This window comes from Ursus americanus, chromosome 26 (assembly GCF_024610735.1).
Source record: "Ursus americanus isolate L20-20 chromosome 26, mUrsAme1.1.p, whole genome shotgun sequence".
Taxonomy (NCBI): Eukaryota; Metazoa; Chordata; class Mammalia; order Carnivora; family Ursidae; genus Ursus; species Ursus americanus.
This window is the reverse complement of record NC_142152.1, coordinates 9830251-9853586: the sequence shown is the minus strand read 5'-3', so window position 1 is coordinate 9853586 and position 23336 is coordinate 9830251. Positions and strand designations below refer to the sequence as shown.

The window sequence follows — 23336 nt, the reverse complement described above, 5'->3', positions numbered from 1 at the left end:
GAAATAGTTGTCACTATTGATTTGGCAGCTCAGATTTCTGTTTCTTTCATTTTCTTTAGGCAATACCTACCTGTTCAAAAGTACCTTTTTTAAAAATAAAAATTATATATATTTAAAGTGTACAACATGATTTGATTACATATACATAGTGAAATGATTACTCCAAACTAATTAACATATCCATATCTTCACATAGGATTTTGTGTGTGTGTGGTTTTTAAAGTAAACTTTTAAATTTAAAATACAGTACTTGTAGGGCTGGTTTGGTGGTTATGAATTCCTTCAAACCGAGGGCTTCAGAGGGGAGGGGGTTGGGGGATTGGGATAGGCCAGTGATGGGTATTAAGGAGGGCACGTATTGCATGGTACACTGGGTGTTATATGCAAGTAATGAATCATGGAACATTGCATTAAGAACTGGGGTGTACTGTATGGTGACTAATATAACAAAATAAATATTATTAAAAAAATAAAAGGGGTAAAATTAAAAAAAAAAGCTATGGTAATCAAACCAGTGGGGCAATGGTATTGGGCCACACTTATGGGTCTGTGAAATAAAATTGAGAGTGTAGAAATTTAAAAAATAGGGGCACCTGGGTGGCTCAGTCGTTAAGTGTCTGCCTTCGGCTCAGGGCGTGATCCCAGCGTTACGGGATTGAGCCCCACATCAGGCTCCTCTGCTATGAGCCTGCTTCTTCCTCTCCCACTCTCCCTGCTTGTGTTCCCTCTCTCGCTGGCTGTCTCTCTCTCTCTGTCAAATAAATAAATAAAATCTTAAAAAAAAAAGAAATTAAAAAAATAAATAAAATATAGTACTGAGATGTGGGAAAATTATATTATAAATGGACAGCTTAATACATTTTCACAAAGTGAACATATGTGTATAGTCAGCACCCCAAAACCCCCTTACCAGAAGCTCCCACCCCATGTTTTATCCAGGCATTAGCCATCTTTGCCCCACCAGAGAAACCCATATCTTGACTTCCAGAACCCTATATTGATTTTGCCAGTTGTGGAACTTTACGTGAGTGGAATTATGGAGAGTATACTCTTTTGTGTCAGTTTCTTTTTCAACCAACGTTATGTTGTTGAAATTCATCTATGTTATGTGTAGTTGTTTGTTTTTTCATTCTTGTTGCTGATTTTTGTCCATTGTGTGAATATACCACAATGTTTTTATCTGTTCTAATGTTTATGCTCTTTGTGTAATTTTCAGCTTGGCACTATTATGAACAGTGCTTCTACAAATGCTCTCGTTTATGCGGTTTGGCATATGTATACATTTCTGTTGGGCATAATCCTGGAAGTGGAATTGTTGGATCTTAGGGTGTATATAAGTTCAACGTTTGTCAGTATCGTCAGGTAATGCACGTACCTGGAAGCATGGGAGATGTACATTCTTATAAAGAAGCTGGAGCATCATTTGTCATAGGTGACTTTAAAATGATCATTGCCAGATTGTTTCCAAAATTGTTTCTACTCTTCTGGATAATTCAGTCAAATATATTTTAAAATACATTTCTTTCTTTTTTTTTTTAAAGGTTTTATTTATTTATTTATTCGACAGAGAGAGAGAGACAGCCAGCGAGAGAGGGAACACAAGCAGGGGGGGTGGGAGAGGAAGAAGCAGGCTCATAGCAGAGGAGCCTGATGTGGGGCTTGATCCCACAACGCCCTGAGCCCAAGGCAGACGCTTAACTGCTGTGCCACCCAGGCGCCCCTTAAAATAGATTTCTAATTTTAGAAAATATTTTCACATGTGGAAAAGTACTCTTGTTTTTACTTTTTAAAAAATGTGAGGTGAGTTGGCACACAATGTTCTGTTAGTTTCAGGTGTACAATTTAGTGATTTGAGAAGTTTGTACATTATGCTCTGTTCACCACAAGTGTAGCTGCCGTCCGTCCCGTTACATTGCTATTAAAACATCACTGACTGTACTCCTTACGCTCTGCTTTTTATTCCTGTAATTTACTCATTCCTTAACTGGAAGCCTGTATCTCCCGCTTCCTCTTCACCCATTTTGCCCAACTCCCCACCTCCCTTCTGCCTGGCAACAGTTTGCTCTCTGTAGAGTTCTGATTCTGCTTTTTATTTTTTAGATTCCATTTATGAGTGCAGTCGTATGAAATTTGTCTTTCTCAGTCTGACTTATTTCACTTATCATAATACCCTCTAAATCCATCCATGTTGTCACAAATAGCACAATCTCATCCTTTTTTATGGCTGTGTAATATTCCAGTGTGTGTGTGTGTGTGTGTGTGTGTGTGTGCACGTGTGTGCATGTGTGCGTGTACCACATCTTCCTTTTTCATTCATCTATTGATGGACACTTAGGTTGCTTCCATGTCTTGGCTGTTGTAAATAATGCTGCAGTGAACATAGGGTGCATATATCTTTTTGAATTAGTGTTTTCATTTTCCCTGGATGATACCCAATTGGACCATATGGTATTTCTATTTTTAATTTTTTGAGGAACCTCCATACTGTTTTCCACAGTGGCTCTACCAATTTACACTCCTCCCAACAGTGTATGAGGCGGTCCTTTTTCTCCTCATCCTCGCCAATATTTGTTTCTTGTCTTCTTGATTTTAGCCATTCTAATAGGCGTGAGTTGATATCTCATTGGGGTTTTTATTTGCATTTCCCTCATAATTGGTGATGCTGAGCATCTTTTCATGTCTTTGTTGGCCATCTGTATGTCTTCTTTGGAAAAATGTCTATTCAGGTCCTCTGCAAAAATAGTCTTATTTAGTCAAACATATGCACATAAAAAAGTACAGACATAAGACAAAGAATTGAGAACAATTGAATCTCTAAGTTTCATCAGAGCCCTAACTTCAGAAAGTTAGTGGCCCAGAACATCACCACCTTTAACTAAAAAATAGTAACAATTGCTATTTGCTTCTTTTTATTACTTATGATACTGCAAAACCAAAATGAAAAATTTGGTAGAATTGGTTCACTACATTTTTTAAACAAAAATCTTAAGTCTCACTTTTGTATATGTAGTCTATTTGCAGAAAATATATCTCTAAAGTGAAACCTATGAATTTTAACCTATAATCTCTTACTGGTTATAGCGGTCTTCTGTTGATATGACCTTTTACTTTTAAATAATGGAAGTTAATTTGCTTTGGTTTTATTTCATTACATTGTTCCTGAGTTAATTCCTTGGGGGTTTGGATACCCCAGAAATTGGCAGACTAACCTCCAGACAGCTGCTCTCCTTTCGTCCACATGGCTGCCTGGTTATACTTTAAAAAAAAGAAAAGAAAGCGAACTTTCATTTCTTCCCATAAAATGAATGAGAATTGAATTCCTGTAGAGAGCTTTACTTCAGTCGTTGGCAGTTTTTGAGCTCCTCATTCCCCAGAAGGATTGTAAAAATGTTTTATGTGCAAATGTCACTTGCCTTACTCTCTCCACTGATTTTCACTAATTTAATACCAATTCAGTTGGATCAGTGAGGGGAGATTAATTAGCAATGCATGACTTAATTGCATCAAAGGAAGCAGGAACATTTGAAGAATGTCAGTGGTAACTTCATTGCCTATCAAAATGTCATTAATGCATTTATTCCTTTGTCCTAAGAAAGAGAACAGGGGGTCATCTTCACTTAGGAATTATTATTAAAAATAGCTGACACTATATTACTCCTGGCGTAATAGATAATCAATAGAATAATTTCTTTTAGAGCAGTGAGAGTATCAAAGGGAGCCTTGTTTTGTTCACTACTTTCAGTCACTTAAAATAGAATTACCACCATTATCCTTATTTTCATATTAGAAATTTGATATAATTGAGTAAAATTGATCAGTCTGTTGTCAATGAACTAGGACGTAGTGAACGATAGGGGACTACCTCCACTAAGATTAAAGCTGTCAGCCTTCTGCCTCATTACAGTTTCACATACACTTCATACAAGCCATGTACTATCTGGTTTTGTTTCAGGTAAAATTACCTTTTCTTTCTCAAATGCAAATGAAGAATTTGAGAGGAGGGTGATTCTCATACACTACTGGGTTAGAGAGTAATTGGACATACTTTTCGGGAAAACAATTTGGCAAGATCCTTGAAAATGTTTTTATATTTTACCCACTAATTTTTTTTCTAAAACAATCTGTCCTCAGACAATCTGACAGAGGTACAGAGTGTTTGTTATACCTTGATTTATGACAGGGAAAACTACAAATCCAGATCTCCAGTTATAATGCAGCAGTTAATTGTGTTATAATTGTATGATGGAGTATTATGCAATGATTCAAATTATGTTTTTAAATCAGTATTTCATGGCATCGGAAATGATTATAATGTGATATTGGGTAAACAGAAAGAAATAAAGGTTTAGAGATTCAGGTTTTATGAAAATGGTATATACATACATAAATATGTGTAAGTCACGGAGAAAACTTACGTTCTTCTTTATAGGTTTTCGATTTCCTACATTTTATATAGTGATTGTCAAAATGCATTTTTGTAGTGTATTCAAAGAGTTAACAGAGAGGAGAAAGCCGCTTTCTTTGGACTTTGTCTAATCAGCCATTTCTTTAGGGAAACTTGATTTAACTCTTTGGTTTCTAATTATTTAGTCTTGCTTTTCTAAGGTTTTGCAACATTACTAATATTATAATGGATAAAAGTGATGGGGAAACTGACATCTATCAAATGTGTTCACTTCATACTAATATCTAGCTCAGGTCCTTTTCCTATATACACTAAAGCTTATATTTCAAATAAGATGACTTCCTTTTAGCAAATAGTAATGGGATAAATAAATAATTTGTCAATGCATCCTTAGGTCTTTACCACACAGTAAAATATACCACACATTTATTCGAAGCTGGAATTAAAGTGCTTAGAAGTGGAAACACATCTGCAGAGAAATCTAGGCTGTTCTATGGTGGTGGTAGTGGTGGTGGTCACATCAGTGATTTCCTAATAATTAAACTATAGTTTGATTAATAGGACCTTAAATGATTTTTAGAAATCAGCATTTATATTTCTGTATCTGCAAGGAACCAGAAAACATAAAACAGTGCCAGATGTTACATTTTATTCTTGGTCGAGCTTCATTGAGGAGCGTGTCTTAACAGCTGGAACTCATAGAGTTCTGGGTTTTGCTTATAACTTATTGAGAGGCAATCACATTGTAACTTATTGAGAGCAAATCACATAACCTCTATGCAGTACATTTGTCTTATGTGTAACATGGGGCACTGGACAAAGAACGGCGATTTTTCAAGCTATTCCCGACTGGAAGCTCCGGGGTGGTGGGCGCTATGGGAGTTTTTGCTCTTGGATCTGGAGGACCTGCGTACTAGTCAGCAGATAACTAGTACATAACCAACTCTCACTAGCTATGAATTACATGAGTAACTGAGGGTGTCCTTGGTATCATAAATAAATAAATTTCAAAAAGTTTGATTTTTCAGATCATAGGTGTTCTTTTCTTTCTTTTCAAGGTTGGTTGCAGAATTCTAAAAATGATCCCTTCCATAGAACCATAGCTCTTCCAAAGAGAAATCTTACTCATTGTCTTAAGTAAGATTTTAATTTATAACTATCCTGACATGAAGAGGGGATAAATAGTCACTATTAGTATGAATATTTTCTACTGAAATGTAATTTCATTCATTTATAACTATAAGATACCCACTAGGGAACCTACCCAAGAGAGATTGGATATGACATTCAAGGCAGACTTCATTGAAATTGGGACTAATGGAGCAGGTGTTAGAGTTATCTTGAATGATAATTTTATCACTTAAAACTAAATTTTGCCTTGCCTGAGACACTTATTAGTGCTTTCATTTACAGAAAAAAATAACACTATACTCCTATTTTGATGACAGACACAGCATGTAAGGCACATGCTCTATCCAGGGGTAGGGAAAGAACTTGCCTCTGGGTGTGACTTGGATTTATTTCAACTTAGTTTTACCTTGTCACGTTATGACATCTGGACTTCAGTATATACATAGATAAAAATAATAAATGAGTGCATGTCATAAGTGGAGTGAAACGAAAAGGGAAAGTTGCACTTAAAATGTAATAAAATCCTCTTTTGATATGCCACCGAACAGAGAATATTGCTAACATTAGAAGATTTCATTTGCAGCATGAATCCTGAACGAAATAATTAAAAGGACATAAAATGACTGTTACCAAAATGAATCTGAAAAATTAAAAATCCTGTAAAGTAAGTGGAATGGAAACAGAATGATCCATTTCCCACTAAGCTATTCAGTGTAATGTTTATGCATGTGTGTTTGTATTTTAAAGTTATTTTTTCTCTTTTGGCTTTTCTAGCACTAATTTCATTTTCAACTCAAGGAAAATATTAACATTGGCTAGTGCTTGAAATATCTTCAGGTTCAATGCTGAAATATTTTCTTAATTTTGCCTGGAATCTCATCAAACAGCCAAGATACAGAATTCAGACTGGGGTAGAAAATCAGAGAAAAGCAAATTGCGTTTGCAGAGAACTAATGCAACAATAAACTTTGTAACAATACTCATGTTCAATAGGGATAATAAAAGCCGTTTCTTTAGTCCCGGCCATGTGCAGGGCTATACTGGGCTGAGCTCAAGCCTCAAGCCCTTTCATTTAATTCCTGCAATGGACCTATGACAGAAGGACTATCATCCCATTTCACAGGTGAGGTTTAGAGAGATGAAGGAATTTAGGTTACCGAGGTGGTAAGTGATAGATCTGCACCAGACCTAAGTCTTCTTGAGCCTGCTCTTTTGCGCACCTTGACGCCGTAAGTAATGACTCCTAGGTAGCATGGGCTCCCATGTCACCCTGGCCATGCCCTGTCCTCACACTTTCCTCATTGTACGTTAATTGTTTTTGTACATGCCTACCTCCCCCTACGGTATGGTTAGTCCTACACAGCAAAGACAGTGTCGTATTTACCCTTCTAGTTCCAGGGGCTTAATGCATTGACAGCCTCCACCATAGAAGCTCACTAAGGGCCTATGAGATGACTAATGTGGTCAGAAGTCATAAAGGTTAATATAATAAAGAAAACACTACATTATTATGGAAAACAACTGACTTACAGGAAAGTGCTAATTGCTTCTAATGTTAGGAATTCTTTTCCTCCAAGATGAGATTTTTCAGGATAGGTGAGTTGATCCCTACTCCCTATGGGAATTCAAAGGAGTAGAAAAAACCTACAGAGTAGCTTAAGTGATAACAAATAATAGGAACAGTATTAGGAAAGATTAAGGGAAGGGATACTGAAAGTGTACTTTAATTAATGGTCTTCACATTTATGATGGACTTGTCTTCTACACAGGGAAGCCGCCAACTTTTCATTGATAGTGAGCCGCAAACAAAAGGAATACTCAGGATATTTCAAGCCTTGGATAATTTTTAAAGGTTAAAATGCATGTCCTATAGAAAGGAAAACTATTTCATATTAAAACTTTATTAAGCATATCTTAATGGAGAAAGATAAGCTTAGACTTCAGTTTGAGGGCTTGAAAGCCTATCAAAGAAAAACATTTCTGATAAGGAATGGTTTACCAAGGGGGTTGGGTGAGGATTCTAAGTGAGTTTGTACATGCATCTTTCAAGTGGGTGGTACTGACTTCTGTAATCATATCTTGCTTGATGATGCTCTGATTAAATGTGTTGATAGTGTCCATTTTAATCTGGGTCTTTAATTGCCCTGTCTGAAAGCTACAGGCAATAAGAGCTCTCAAACCCTTAGAGAGAGCTATCTAAGCATGTTTCTGCCATTCGCGCTCTCTTCTGAAGGGTGCCTGGAGCTTGAATTCTCCTGTTTTCCCTCAGCAGTCTTTAGGAGTCAAAGGCCAGGGTGAGCAAGGGCTGCCATGAGGTAATGGTGCCACCTTGTCGTCAGTGCCACTTCCAATTGCCTGAGCCCCACAGAAGGCTGGTGAATACCCTTTCACTCCCTGCACATAAATTTATTTGTAAAATGAAAATCTTTTCGAGTGATAAAAGACACACCTCGAGGCCGGAGTTCTCTCAGCCTGTGCTAGCACGTCAAGTTGCAAGGGAACTTCTGTCGACTTTGTTTTCTTATAATTGATTCATATGATTCCACATCCAAAATGGAGGAAAGTCCATTACCCTGAATTTTGTTTTAGTTGTGAAAAACTCTAAAACAGAGACGAGACTAAAATGAATGTTAATGCCCTATTTTATCTGGCTCTTTGAGGAAATTACATCGAGCGTTTTTCTGAGACCCTTCCTGACTACCTTAAGACTGTTCTTTCTGTGTGGAGATCCATACCCCTCTCAAAGCTTTGCTTTATGGTTCTGTGTTGTAACAGTCCATATGCTCCATCTCACTGGGTTATTAGGTCCTTGAGAGGAGAAGTATGTCTTTTAACTTTGCATTCCCAGTGTCTGGTACCGTGTGTTGCAGACTTTGTCACAGTCAATAAATATTTATTGGATGACTTTTTTTTTTTTCCTAATGAAATAGCCCTTTCTCTTTTTTTCTCACTTATTCATTTCTCACTTTCTTCAGGTTCTCTCCATCTGTCCCAAGGACATGAGAGCTGATATCTGTGTTCATCTAAACCGGAAGGTTTTTAATGAACATCCTGCTTTTCGATTGGCCAGCGATGGGTGTCTGCGCGCCTTGGCGGTAGAGTTCCAGACTATTCACTGTGCTCCAGGGGACCTCATTTACCATGCTGGAGAAAGTGTGGATGCCCTCTGCTTTGTGGTGTCAGGATCCTTGGAAGTCATCCAGGATGATGAGGTGGTGGCTATTTTAGGTACTGTGAACTTTCCTAATGTAGTAGCAAATGTGTAACAGTTTTAGAGATTTTGCTTCTCAAGTTTCTTAAGAGAAATTTCCTCTGCTTGGTGACTTTGGAAATTGGGTCACTAATGAGATGATGAATCTTCGTGAAAACTAGTAACGCTCTTTCAGCAAAGAACAGTAGTACTGGTCGCAGCTTAATGAGCTGCACAAGGGTTTGATTAAACTTTCTTTGGCAATAGTAGGACAATACGTTTTAGACGAGAGCTGATCATAGCCTAAGGTGACTGTATCTCCTGGTGTTGTTAAGTGTGAAGAAGGCTTGTAGAATGATTTTCAGGTGAGTAACCTAGAATGTTAGTCTCGGAGGGCCCATAGTACCTGTCTAACTCAACACTTTCCTTTAGACATGAGCAAAATGAGGACCAGAAATGTTTAGTGACTTGCCCAGCTAGTTAGTAAATGAGTTAGGACTTGAGTACAGATCATTTTATTCTAAATATTTCTGCCTCATTCATCACAGTGGACCTGAGTAATGAGCTAAAAGTGATGAGGAGGTAAGTGAATTTGACCCATCATATGGGAGTAATCACAATCCAAGTAAGTTTAGGTTTACAAAGCTGGCTCTATCCATTCATGAACCAAGAGAATTATTTGGCTAATAATAAAATTCATTCTAAAATTCGGAGACCCAGTAGATGGTTATACTAACAACAACAACAAAAAAGCAGTGGTAGTGTATATAAACAACAAAATTTTGAAGAAATTACATGTTTGGGGCAATGCAATATTTTACATATATATATGTAAAACTATACTAAATGGTATTTTACATAATTTCTGCTCAAATGTCTGTAGCAGATTCATGAAGTCCACATAGACATAAAAGGAAGCAAGAGAATCATCAGGGGTCAGAAGAGAATCATCCCTTGTTTTTCTCTCAAGTAAAAGAAGTTGGAATTGCAGGATGTCAGCTCCATTTCATCATATTTTTTCATGGCTTATGTCTCATGAAAAATGAGCTCAGTTTTTAAACTATTGGATTTTTTAGCTACTGAGGTCAACCTACAATAGCTTGACTGCCACTTATTCTTGTGAGTCAAAGATTGACATGTATGTGAGAAGCTGTAAAAGGAAAATCCAGCACAAAAATAAAGAATTGATTTCAAAAAGCACAATTACCTGAAAAAATACAGAGTTGAGAATTGAGATGCAGTGGCCCTTCGTAGGAAAATACCTTCAGTAAAATTTGTAAGAATTACAGAAAGCGGTTCAGGATTGCAAGTGACCAAACACTATTGTTTTATAAACCTCTCCTTAACTGAAATAATATTACAGTTAAGGCGAAATCTCTTTTAGGAACTGTTTTTATTTGTGATTTTTGCAAGAGAAATTCATGCAGTTCTTGAGAGCACTGTGGGTGTGCTCAGTGCTACTTGTGTTTGCTCCACTTTGTTTCCTGGAGTATAAAGGAGTTAAATATAATCCTTCATAAAAAGTGTACATTTTGCCGGAACAATCCTTTGTGGTAAAATGAAGCATATATACATGACAAGCATTCTTGTTTGCTTAAAGAAGAGGACAGACCGCAGACCCGAAACAGGTGTATTTTCTTTTGCTGCACGTTCGTGTCAATGGCGGGTGGCAGGCATCGAGTATACGGTGAAGTGGCTCTGCCTGGTGATGAATGACCTCAGCTGTGTACTCATTGTCATCTGCTTTGCCCCATTTTCGTCATCACAGCCTCACCTTGGTAACTCACTTTCTAAAAAGAAGGCTGGAGAAAGCCCCGGGTGCAGTGCCTCCAGGTTGGGCCTGTTAAGCTGGAATCATTTGCTCAGTGAGACAGACAAAATGCGTTTTCTTTTCCTTTTAAATAAAATGTTTTTACATTTTACATATTTTAAAACACTGGTTTTACACAGAGACATAGTAAAAACGAACACAGGGCCCCTGGGTGTTGGCCCAACTTCATCATACATCCGTCACATTTTACTTCTTTGTGTGCTTTTTGTTTATCTTCTTCAAAAAATCTTGGGATTCAGGGACTTTTCATTTTTTGATTTAATGAGTCAAATGATATGTATACCTCTCTCTTCCCTGACAGCTTTTCTTTCCTTTTTTCCATGAGCCTCTAACATAGATTAATTCAGCAAAAGGGCAGACGATTTTTGTTTAAAAAAAAAAAAAAAAAAAGTTTCGACCCGGAAGTGATCTCTGAGGGCGGAAGTGCATGCTCAAGGCGGGGAGGCGCAGCAGCGGCAGAAGACTCGCGGGCCGCCTGGGTGCGGGGATGCCGAGGGCGGGCGAAGACACTGTCTTATAGGAGTCTGTAGTTTGGTTCAGCGACGACGTGACAGACGCGGAGATGAGTTTTGCGACCTCTGTCCTGGTGTAGAGCCTTGTGCCTACAGAGGCAGTCTGAGGACGCTGTGGCCCGGACATGTGGACCCGTGCTGACTTTCTGCAGGAGACCGAGCATGGGGCCGTGGAGGGGCTGCCCTTGTGTTCGCACCGTGGGCACGTCCACCCTGGAGGCAGCTAAAGCCCCGCCTGGAACCTGCGAGAAAGGCCTTTCCCTATCAGCCAGCCTCCTGACTTGTAGATCCTCACTCCAGCTCCATTTTGTGACTTATTAGGCTTGCGATGTCCATTTTGTGACTTAGTCTTGTGATTTCCGTTGAGGATGCATGTTTTCAGACTTCTCTAAATTAAAGTACTTTAATGATTCAGAGAAGGATGGGAGGATTGATTGTTTGACACTCAAGGTGCCTTAACAATATTTTAAGAAAGGGAAATTCAATAGTGTTACTTCTAACATTTTGGTGACTGCCCATTCCATCCCTGCTCTTCCTGTTTTTCTTCTTCCTCTTCTCATTTTTTGGTAATTGAGTTTTGAAATAATTACAAACTTAATGAAGAGTTGCAAAAATTATCAGGGTGTGAAGTTTGATATATATCTTCAGGTTTTCTGCCTTATTGCGTACGTCGATTGGGTCTTCTGCCCACATAAACTTTGGGAGGTATTACAGGTTTGGGTTCAGACCACTAGAGAAAAAGCAAGCGTCACAATAAAGCGAGTTGAATGAATTTTCTGGTTTCCAGTGCGTATGAAAGTTATGTTGACACTGCAGTTCACGAAGTGTGCAATAGCGTTATGTCTAAGAAAAAGTATATACCTTCATTAAAAAGTATTTTATTGCTAAAAAATGGCTAATCATCTTTGCTTTCAGTGGATCATAATCACCTATCACAAGTCACTATAACATATAATGAAAAGTTTGAAGTAGTGTGAGAGTCACCAAAGTGCGATACAGAGATCTAGAGCGAGTAAATAGATTTGCTCGATGGGGTGTGGCCACAAATCTTCAACTCATGAGAAAACACGATACATGGGTGTTCACGTGTCTTACTACTACTGTGTTTTCTCGGTGTCTCCGTGCATCTCCTGTAGTTTGTGTTGTTCCGTGGATGCTGCTGTGTTATTTGGTGCAAAGATATCCATCACTGTATATCTTCATTGTGAATTGTGGCTTTTAGCATTGAAATGTGTCCTTTTTCATCATGTCTAATGATTTTTTGCCTTGTAAGAGTCGGAAAGAAAGAACATCTCTCACATCTGAGCATACCTGAGAAAAATGAGAATTTATCTCAGTTGGTCTGATAGGAGAAATAAGCGGGCCTTGCTCTCTTTTACACGGATTCATTTCCTAGTTGAAAGGTAGAGAAGGGAGGTAGGTCATTTTAAAATTAAAATTGCTGAATCCAAAGAGCAGCTGCAGCGTCATTCTTTTGGAACTTTGCCTCTAAACAGTCTCTTGGTAGGTACATAATTCTTTAGTGTGTCAAAAATGCTAAGTGTTTAATGAATAAGTTCTGAACCATAACTAATTAATGGAAAGATTAAAAAAATGTCGTCAACAAATACCTTCTGTTTTTAACACTGAAAGATGGCTGCAAGATGTTTTTCTAAGTAGGGCAGGTGAACATAATTGCAGTTCATGTCTTTTTCCAAGTTGAAGCTCTTTGAGTTCCTACACCTCCACCTTTTTCTTTTCGACCTTCCTACTTTTTATGAAACACAAAATTCCAAATTAAGTTCATGATGCATACGTAATATTTGATATTCTTTTATATCTTCTTGCGTTTAAGTTCCTCCCCTATAATTACTTAATGTGAACAGATTTCTTGGTGTGGCTAAAATAGCCAGGTTACTTTTAAGTGTCTCCACGAGGGATCTTGTACCGTTAAGGGCTATGAAAGTGACATTTCCCCGTGAACCGTAGACCTGGCCCCTAAGATGTTTGTTCTGCTGCATTCACATTTTGTCCGTTCTGTGTCTACTGATTATTAGAATCATAGAGTTGGAGTTATTAATCTACCGCAATCTCTGGCTAAGTCTTTTAATTGTAAATTCGAATTCCCAAGAGAACTAGGCTCATTTACATAGAGTTTGGATGGAGGGGTTAGATATTGTTGTGGGGCTGGGGAAGGGAGCATAAGTGAGACAGGGAGAGGCAGAGTTATGTAACAATATTCTTAAAAAATAATTTCTAGTACCTGAGTTAGGATTTCATTTTAATTGGAACCGGTTATTTACAAACATTTTTGCATTATCAAAGAAAACTTATAAATTAGTGTTCAAAATCCAAATTCTGCTTATTTTTATTCCAAAAAGAAAAAAATCTGAGATGTGAATGAAGAATATTTTGCTATTTTGAGAATCTGTGAAAATGTGACTTCTCTGCTACAAGTTAAGATTTCTTCCTGTATGCTTGCTATTAGAAGTCAAGTGTTTCACACCTTAAATCTTTAAAAGGGCTTTTCCCAAGCCCCAGACAATTATTTTCTTTTGCATCCACATTTCTGTGTTGAACTGAGATGTTGAACGATGAACCAGGTAGGTTTGCTGTACATATTACGGTGATGAACACGGTTAATTCAGACAGTTCCATAAAGGTCAAACTAGTTATTTGCTTTTAAAAAATTGCATGCTTGTCTTATTTTAAGTTTTTGAAGTAGTGATTATGACATCATTTGTACATGGTTCAAATGACATACTTTTGAGTTCTTCAGTCTGTAGATTTTTGGATAAAATATAAATCTTTACAATCCGGTAGTTTAGACTCAACTTCAAATTCTCTCCCCATCCTCCTTCAAAACTAAGTCATGTTTATTCTCTCACCTTGTTATTTCTTTATCCTATGCTTGATATCCCTTCCCATGACAACTGCTCATAAAATTCTGGTCCTGGGCTGCGGCTGCCATCTGAAAGACCTGTTAGCTCACAGTCCATCATCTGCTTCAACCTCCAATTCTCTGTTATGTGGCCGCCAAAATAATCTTTCTAAAATTTAATTTATCAGGTTAGTCTTCTCATTAAGATTGACTTTTTAGCAGCTTGGGGATAAAATGTAGCTTCTAGCATGGCCGATGAGGCCACTTGGGTCTCGTTTCCTTTCCCGCCTGACTGGTGCCATTCCCTCGCCCTACTGTGCTTTCACAACAGGCTGCATTGCTGGAAGATTCCTGATACCACCAAGTTCTCTCCTACTGGCAAGCTTCCTTGTTTAGAACACATTTTTCTCCTCTTTTTAGTTGTCCTATCCCTTGCTTCCTCATGTTCTTTTGTTCTTTCCCTTACTGCCTGGTCTGGATCAGGTGCCTCTTATCTGGGCTCCCACCGCATGCCTACACAGCGTTCTTAAAGCCCTTTCTACTTCTATCTTTTACTTGTTTCACTCTCTGGCTGCACTGTAAGCACTGGAAACATGTTGCTCACTTTTGTCCCTCTGTCATGTGTGGTAGGACCCCCTTAAATAGGTTCTCAGCGAGTTTCAGTTATCCAGGTTAGCTCGCACTTTATTCTGCCATCAAGCTGTTTTCATCATTGTGTTTGTTCAGGGTACCCAGGAGAACTACGGCCTGTTGCCATTTTCTTTATGTTTTATCTTGGATACTGACTACCCTCTGTTTCTCTGTCCTGTAAGTGCTTATAGTAAAATGCATTTCCCTAAGATTTGAGCTTCAGTATGGCTCTATTATGGATTGAGAAAACACTTTCCTACTATTAAATAGGCACTCTGAACAAGGAGAATATGGCAGGCCAAATGTTAAATATCTCAAGTCACTAAACGCTCTTCAGTAAAACACTCCTTGTTCTTCATCAGGAACTCCCAGTATCAAGAAGGACTCTAATTCGTACCATGGTCATTGGCCACCGTAGGAAAACTTGAAATTATAGCTATGGAAGGGGACCTCATTTTGATTCCTGAAAGCAGCATGACTTCCCTCATCAACTGGAATAAATAGTTCTGTAAGTCAGAATTAATTTTGTTAGAAAATAAACATTTAAGAGTTCAAAGGGGTTCAAAAAAAGAAAAAACCATTTTCGTAGTTAGTAAATGAGCCCCTCTCCCCATGCTTAAGTAAAATTTAAAATCCATGCATACGTTTTGATTTTAATATTTCTTATCAAAACTATATTTAAAAAAGTGTACTTCAGCCCCATTGAGGGTCTGATTTAAGTACCAGTAGTTATTGAGTACTCATTATTTTATATGCATTATTACGTCAAATCGTTTAACTCTGTGAAGAGAGCACTTACTGTGGTCATCTTACAGATGAAGGAGCCGAGGCTCTGCAGTATTGGGTCATAGAATTTTGAACTAATACAATTATGTGGTTTCATCTTGACCGAAAATATAGGGCCTATATTGATGTTCCCAATGTGTTTCCTTTTATTAAAAAAAAAGACTTCTCTAACAACACTGTTAAGTGCCATACTAGTGCGTATTACAAAAACCCTTCACCAAATATTACCTGAGTAGAAGATGGTTAATCAGCCATTAAGGATCTAAAAATACGGTCCCAGTGACTAGTTTACCACCAGGCAGGTGGTTTGGACTCAGGAGAACTGGCTCAGCGTGATCTCAGGAGCCTTCAGAACACAAGACGGGGATCTTCATTTCTGCTCACAGGTCCTTCCTCTGGGTCCTGGAAGAGAACCACCTCATTGGTAGGAAAGTGGAAACGACTCTTTTAAGGATGCTTTGGGATTGCAATGGCCACAAATCTTTGCAGTTTCTTCCTCGAAGAGGTGAACTTTATTTCTCCATTCCTTCAGTCCTTCTGACCTTGTGACTTGTCTCAGTTTTTACGTTGAATCCTCCACCCTTCCCTTAAGTGCTGACGTTCTCTCGACAGGGTGGGGCTGCTTGTCCTGCTGTCTTGCTGCTCTTCTCTTTCCTGAGGTCACTACCTCCACTCACAGAAAGCTTCATCTGCATTTTCCCGACTGTCGTATGCCTGGGATGTATCAGTGTCCTGTTCCCACTCTCCTTCCCTACCCTCATCCCTTACTGATATCAGGAGACTCTATTTTTACATCTACTTAGTAAGAGCTATTTGGCTCATTCTTAGTGTAAATAAACATTTATAAGCTAAATCAGTGATTTTTCTTTTTTTAGTAGGTAAGAATTACTTGCTTCTCTAAAAGTGTCTTCCAGTTTGTATCCATTATAATTTTTGAACAGAATGACTTTGGACATCGCTGAAGGTGGGCAGGCTGATATCAATACTAAATGTTTAAAAAGATTCTATTCTATACACCTATATAATTTCTTAATTTTGACACTCATCACCTTGTTCTTTCTGTTCTCCCCCCCCCCCCCTTTTTTTCCCCAAAATCCTGACAACATTTTATTTCTGAATGACCAAACGGGGACATGGAATGGACAATTCTTTTTTTTTAAATGTTTTTTTATTATATTATGTTAGTCCCCATACAGTACATCCTCGGTTTCCGATGTAAAGTTCGATGATTCATTAGTTGCGTATAACACCCAGTGCACCATGCAATACGTGCCCTCCTTACTACCCATTACCAGCCTATCCCATTCCCCCACCCCTCCCGTCTGAGGCCCTCAGTTTGTTTCTCATAGTCCATAGTCTCTCATGTTTCATTCCCCCTTCTGATTACCCCCCCTTTCTTTATCCCTTTCTTCCCCTACCGATCTTCCTAGTTCTTATGTTCCATAGATGAGAGAAATCATATGATAATTGTCTTTCTCTGCTTGACTTATTTCACTTAGCATTATCTCCTCCACTGCTGTCCATGTTGCAGCAAATGTTGAGAATTCATTCTTTCTGATAGCTGAGTAATATTCCATTGTATATATGGACCACAACTTCTTAATCCAGTCATCTGTTGAAGGGCATCTCAGCTCCTTCCACGATTTAGCTATTGTGGACAATGCTGCTATGAACATTGGGGTGCATATGGCCCTTCTCTTTACTACGTCTGTATCTTTGGGGTAAACACCCAGTAGTGCAATGGCTGGGTCATAGGGTAGCTCAATTTTTAACTTTTTAAGGGACCTCCACACTCTTTTCCAGAGTGGCTGTACCAACTTGCATTCCCACCAACAATGTAGGAAGGATCCCCTTTCTCCACATCCTCTCCAACAATTGTTGTTTCTTGCCTTGTCTATTTTTGCCATTGTAACTGGCGTAAGGTGGTATCTCAGTGTGGTTTTGATTTGAATTTCCCTGATGGCTAATGATTTTGAACATTTTTTCATGTGTCTGTTAGCCATTTGTATGTCTTCATTGGAAAAGTGTCTGTTCATATCTTCTGCCCATTTTTTTATTTGTTTATTTGTTTCTTGCTTATTGAGTTTGAGAAGTTCTTTGTAGATCTTGGATACCAGTCTTTTATCTGTAGCATCATTTGCAAATATATCCTCCCATTCCGTGGGCTGCCTCTTAGTTTTTTTGACTGTTTCCTTGGCTGTGCAGAAGCTTTTTATCTTGATGAAGTCCCACAAGTTCATTTTATCTTTTGTTTTTCTTGCCTTTGGAGATGTGTCATGAAAAAGGTTGCTTTGGCCGATGTCGTAGAGGTTGCTGCCTATGTTCTCCTCTAGAATTTTGATGGATTCCTGTCTCACATTAAGGTCTTTCATCCATTTAGAGTTTATCTTTGTGTATGGTGTGAGAGAGTGGTCAAGTTTCATTCTTTTGCATGTAGCTGTCCAATTTTCCCCGCACCATTTATTGAAGAGACTGTCTTTTTTCCACTGGATGTTTTTTCCTGCTTTATCAAAGATTAGTTGCCCAAAGAGCCGAGGGTCCATTTCTGGGTTCTCTATTCTGTTCCATTGGTCTATGTGTCTGTTTTTGTGCCAGTACCATGCTGTCTTTGTGATCACAGCTTTGTAGTACAGCTCGAAATCCGGCATTGTGATGCCCCCAGCTTTGTTTTTCCTTTTCAACAGTTCTTTCCCTTTAAAACATTACCTATGACACTCACTGTTGGTAATAGTCAAAGTCCATTAAAAATCATATAATTCTAAAACTCCATAGTGTTGTTCATTTATAAATGAATATTTTTATGTATATGTATTCATAATAAAGTTTGTGAGCCTATTGCAATAGTCAGCCATAGTGAAGGGCTGACAAATAAATAAAAGTGAATACGTGGATTAGGTCCATTCTGTAGAAGAATCATTGGCTAGATCATCACTGTGCCCACAGGAAATGACCTAAGTTCCAAACGCTGCATTTTTAGGGATTCATTGGCTCTATTAGATAGCTATACTCACTCATGAATAACCGAGATAATTTTTATGCATTTGTTTAATCCATTTCATTAACTCACCAAATAATGTGTTTCAAATTTTTTAAAAAGCTGTGGCTCTAAAACCCGCATCTCGGGGGATCATAATCCCTAAACATACCATGGTCCGTATCAGTCCTTTAATTATGTTGTAACTTGTCATCTCTGTTTTATCTTTACATTTTCCAGTTTCCTAGTCTATGAATCTGAAACATGTGCTCCTGTTTTCCAATCCTGTTTCCTGTGGTTTAGAAGTGAAATGCTTCATAAGACTTGGTGCAAAGAACTGAGAAAATATAAATAGGCCAAACAACAACTTTCATGTTGAGTGTGAGCTTTTCTACTAATTTTAGGGCTTTGGGGGAAGGTTAGTTTTCTCAAGCTCTGAAATGTTGATAGCTGAGACTACTTGCACCCGGTGAGAGCTGACCTAAAAACTAGCATCAAATATTCTGTAGCCACGAAGATGAACCCAAGTTCCCCACCCCGAACCTGTGCAGTAATTGGATATTCCACGCATAATCCCGTCTCCACAACCTCGGTGTAAATGTACATAATATTCCTTGAAGAAGAACATCAGCCAGGTCTACTGTGGCTGGTAAATTAATTAATTGATTTACAAGACACATCTTCCAGAAGTGCCATAAAAGCTTATTGTGAATTGAGTGACTATAAAATGATATAGACAACCGGATAAAGCAAACACACTTTAAAATGATTAATTAGATTAATATCCAGTCGATACATTGTCTATCCTAATGGAGATTCTGTGTCATAAAACAATTAGTATTACTCATTATGTAATGTGAGTTCCGATGCTGGGAGCAGAATTATCCACATTTATCAATTTTGCTATTGTTCTGTAAACCTTTTTAAGGGGAGAAGCTTTACTTTGGTTGAATCAACTAACTTTTCTGGTACTTTTTAGTCTTTTAATGGGATTTGGAGTTGGGGCCCTAGTTTTTAAAGTCTTTTCCTTTTAAATGTGACATAGAAAAAATATTACGCTGAAAATATAATTTGATGACTTTTCGTTGACTTACGATAGGATTATAGATGCACAGAAACCTTAAGCATTAGTTTTTGTTCATCTTGTTCTCTTCAGGGTCAGAGGTACCAATGTTGATTCAGGGAGTTAATCACTTGATCTAAGCCACACCGTAACAGGTGCATCTGCACGTCTAACTTGGATCTCACATTTCCCAATTTGTTCTTCTGTGTCTTTCTCTTCTTCTCTTTTTTCATTCGCATACTTTTTTCAATAAATATTTGTTGAACTCTTAAGATTTATTATTTATTTGAAAGAGAGAGGGAAAGAGAGAGAGAATATGTGGTGGGTAGGGGGAGAGAGAGAAGATCTCAAGTAGACTCCCTGCTGAGCATGGGGGCCATCGCAGAGGCTCGATCTCATGACCCCGAGATCACAGCCTGAGCCAAAACTAAGAGCGGGATGCTTAACTGACTGCACCACCCACCCAGGCACCTCATGAGCTCTTGAACTGTTCTAGGCATCAGGGTTGACCAGAGTGGATGAACCAGAGAAAATTCCCTGCTGTCGTGAGTTTATATTCTAGTTTAATGCTATTCTTTTCACATCACAGGCTTTTTATTTATGCATGATACTAAAATGATAAGTAATTTAAATTTAAATTCTTGGATAGAAATATGGTGAGAATTTTAATTTCAGCAGTTAGGTAAAATAAAATACGTAACGGACATTTGTATGCCTCCATAATTAAAAATGATCTGTATTGGCAGAGGGAAATTCATTTATATGTGGAGTATCTTTTATTTATTTATGATGCATTCATCAATCAATGAATATTTATCTATTATTCCATAGATCTATATACATATTTTATAATATAATAATTTGTTACAAGTATTTCTTAGTTTATTTTTAATTGAAATATAATTAACATATAGTGTTATATTAGTTTCAAGTGTCTAATATAATGATTCCATATTTCTATACATTACTTAGTACTCATTCAATGAATATTTTTATCATTAAATTTGGTACTTCCAATAATGCAGTTAGAACAAATACTTAAAATTGAAATTACTTGTTTAAAATTTAGAGAGTGCCACTTACAGATTTCTGAAATTCATGTATGTAAGCGGAGGTCTCTAATTAACCTTCCTTGGATGAATGCATGGCTATCCGATAGTTATTTGAGTTGTTGGTCAGTGTCACTAACTAAAAGAAAATTTTGAAGTGTCCAGAAACAAATAAGATTGCTCAAGATAAATTAAATATCCATTATGGTTATTTTATGCTGATCATATGATTACATAGTAGTTTCAACCGCTTTCTCAATAATATGCATGTTTTCTCTTTCCATCCCAGAGTGTCTCATGGTTCTCTAAGGATTTCCAAACTTCCTGGGTGGGCAAGAATGTGTAATGTCGTTCACTCAACCTCAGTCTCTCTGCCTCTCTCTCTCTCATTTCTCTGGCTACTGTTGTCTTTTCTCTCTGATAGTCTAGCTCGCTTGAAGTATTATACGATGCCTTTCTTCTTCCTGTTTTCTTGTTAGTTCTGACTTCAGTCTTCATGATGAGAGCAGGTATTTACTCACCTCCGTGGTGAGAGTGTCGAAGGCATAAGTCTTTGGAACAGCTCCTTTCAGAAGATCTTTCCTGCCTGGGTGTATTCCTTGTTTTTCCACTCCCACACTTCCCCTTTCCTGCAGAGGAACGAAGGATGCCGTGGAGGACACTTCAGAAGCCGGGGGCTCTCATGCAACTCCCTCTGCAGAAAGTCCTTTCGGCAGTTTATCTCTGGGTGTTCCTTATCCCCACCTCGTTTGGGCAACTAAGTACTCTTGATTTGGGGTGAACTGTGGAGTTCAGGTCAAAGTGGATGGTGCTCCAAAGTGAAGAGTTGACTTCTGGGTGATTTGCAGAATTTTAAAAAGATATCCACATTTTACTACAGTCTAGCACGCTCTATGGAACTGTTGCTAGCATAACAAACCTGAGTCTCCACGTGTTCCCTACTCAACAACTTAACTGTGTCATGGTGATGGGGAGCCCCCCCCCCACATTGGGCCCTGAGGCCCTGTATAGAGTTTGGCTCAGGGGAGAGGGAAAGGTATCCTTGGGGAATAAGTCATGGCCAGTATTAGTCTGCCTGGAGCACAAGACTTAGTTGGTGAAAAATGTATGTTTAATATATGTCGAATCATAAATCAGTTCCAGATTTATAAAGGCTGTAACAGGAGATCCTTATATATTGCAATCTACTGTCATCTCTACAGAAGGAGCAGAAGAAAGAATGAAACTAAAAAGTCACCTTTGCTCCTTCTAGTCAGAATGGGAAAAGTTATGATGGCAGAAGATAATGAAACTGTTTGTTACAATGAGATTTTTGGCTTCTCCGTTGGATTTCATTTATTCATTCCACTCCAGATTTCCATCAAGAACTGAATTCAGGGTGATATTACTTTACATATTATATGAAAGTGTTATGCATCGTTATATGTATTTGGAAGGGGTTATCCACTCGGGCTCTAAATTATGCTAGTAAATCAATACCATATATGAAACGGAATAAAAATAGTGATTAGGATAAGAACCAGTGTGGATAGTTGAAACATATCTTGTACTATTTTCCAGGGAAAGGTGATGTATTTGGAGACATCTTCTGGAAGGAAACCACCCTTGCTCACGCATGTGCCAATGTCCGAGCTCTGACATACTGTGACCTCCACATCATCAAGCGAGAAGCCTTGCTCAAAGTCCTGGACTTTTATACAGCTTTTGCAAACTCATTCTCAAGGAACCTCACTCTTACTTGCAATCTGAGGAAACGGGTATGTTGTGCGGATCCACTTCTCCTTATTAGGATCGAAAGGGTTAATATGTTGTGCTCTATTAGCCGAGAAGTGCAAGAGGTATTTCATTTTGCACTCGTACATTCTCATCGATGTAAAGTGACATAATTTTCTTTCCCTTTCTTTATATTTTGTTTACTTTTTAAGGGGGAGGGGATTCCTGAGTACGGGGTTAAAGACTTGAATGTTTATAATTTATGTGTAAAATGAAAAACAGAGTTGAAGAGAAACAAACAAACTGTACTATAACCTAATTAGTTCTTGAGGTTTATAATAACTGCCATAAAAATAACATGAGTGTCTCTTACTTTATTATGTGGATTTTTTTTTAGGTTGGTAAGGTTAATCAAGCTTGTTGCTTATTTTATATTCCTGACTTTATTTAAACACCCTTTCTCATTTAATGATCAGTTCATAAAGCTTATTGCCTGTGAATTCTTCCAAAGCACACTATCTTAAAAAAATAATTAGCCACACTGACATATCCTACAAATAGGTATAGCAGCTCTTAACTTTGCACTGCTGCTGCAGATATAATATTCATGGCTATTTTCTTTTTTATTGATGAGTGTGACACAAATTTAATTTGCATAAAGAAATCTCCTAGCTATGATTTATAGGTCTTTGGACATAGGCTAGGGTTCTTTTATTGCCAAGAATGAAATACACATTTGGACAACTGCACTTAAGGAATTTCATCTAAAATGATTGCCTGTCTATGGTGAAGTATTTTGAAATAACGAGCCCTCCCTCCCACTGCCCCCTTAAATGGAACCTTCCCTTCAGTTAACATGGAGGAGAAAAATCAAGCTGGGAGACAAATCAGAATCTCTACTGTAGCAACGTGGACATGAACATAAGCAGATCCTTAGAGTTTCCTACGGGGGGTTCTAGGAGAGGATAGGTCTGCTGGAGTCATATTCGCACTAGCTGTGTCACGACGTTGGATCTGTATTTGGGTAGCCTTTTCAGTTTCCACATTTGTTATAATAAATGGGTATTGAGCGTCCACGACCTGCTAGACAATATGTAAAGAGTGGCTGCGAGCACAGAAACTAAATAGAGTCCCTAAGCTTAAGCAGCTTACAGCCGAGCGTGAATATTCTATGAAACATGAATAAGTGAAA

At 38.1% G+C, this 23336-nt stretch overlaps 1 protein-coding gene across 1 annotated transcript in view; it reads left to right on the top strand.

The window, feature by feature from the left end:
* KCNH5 (potassium voltage-gated channel subfamily H member 5) overlaps positions 1 to 23336 on the top strand; it is a 277950-nt gene that overhangs the window by 203165 nt on the left and 51449 nt on the right. Inside the window, exons 9-10 of the mRNA XM_045810529.2 lie at positions 8512 to 8764; positions 21992 to 22188. Of these exons, the coding sequence (XP_045666485.1) occupies positions 8512 to 8764; positions 21992 to 22188 (450 nt within the window). The remainder of the gene's footprint in view (positions 1 to 8511; positions 8765 to 21991; positions 22189 to 23336) is intronic.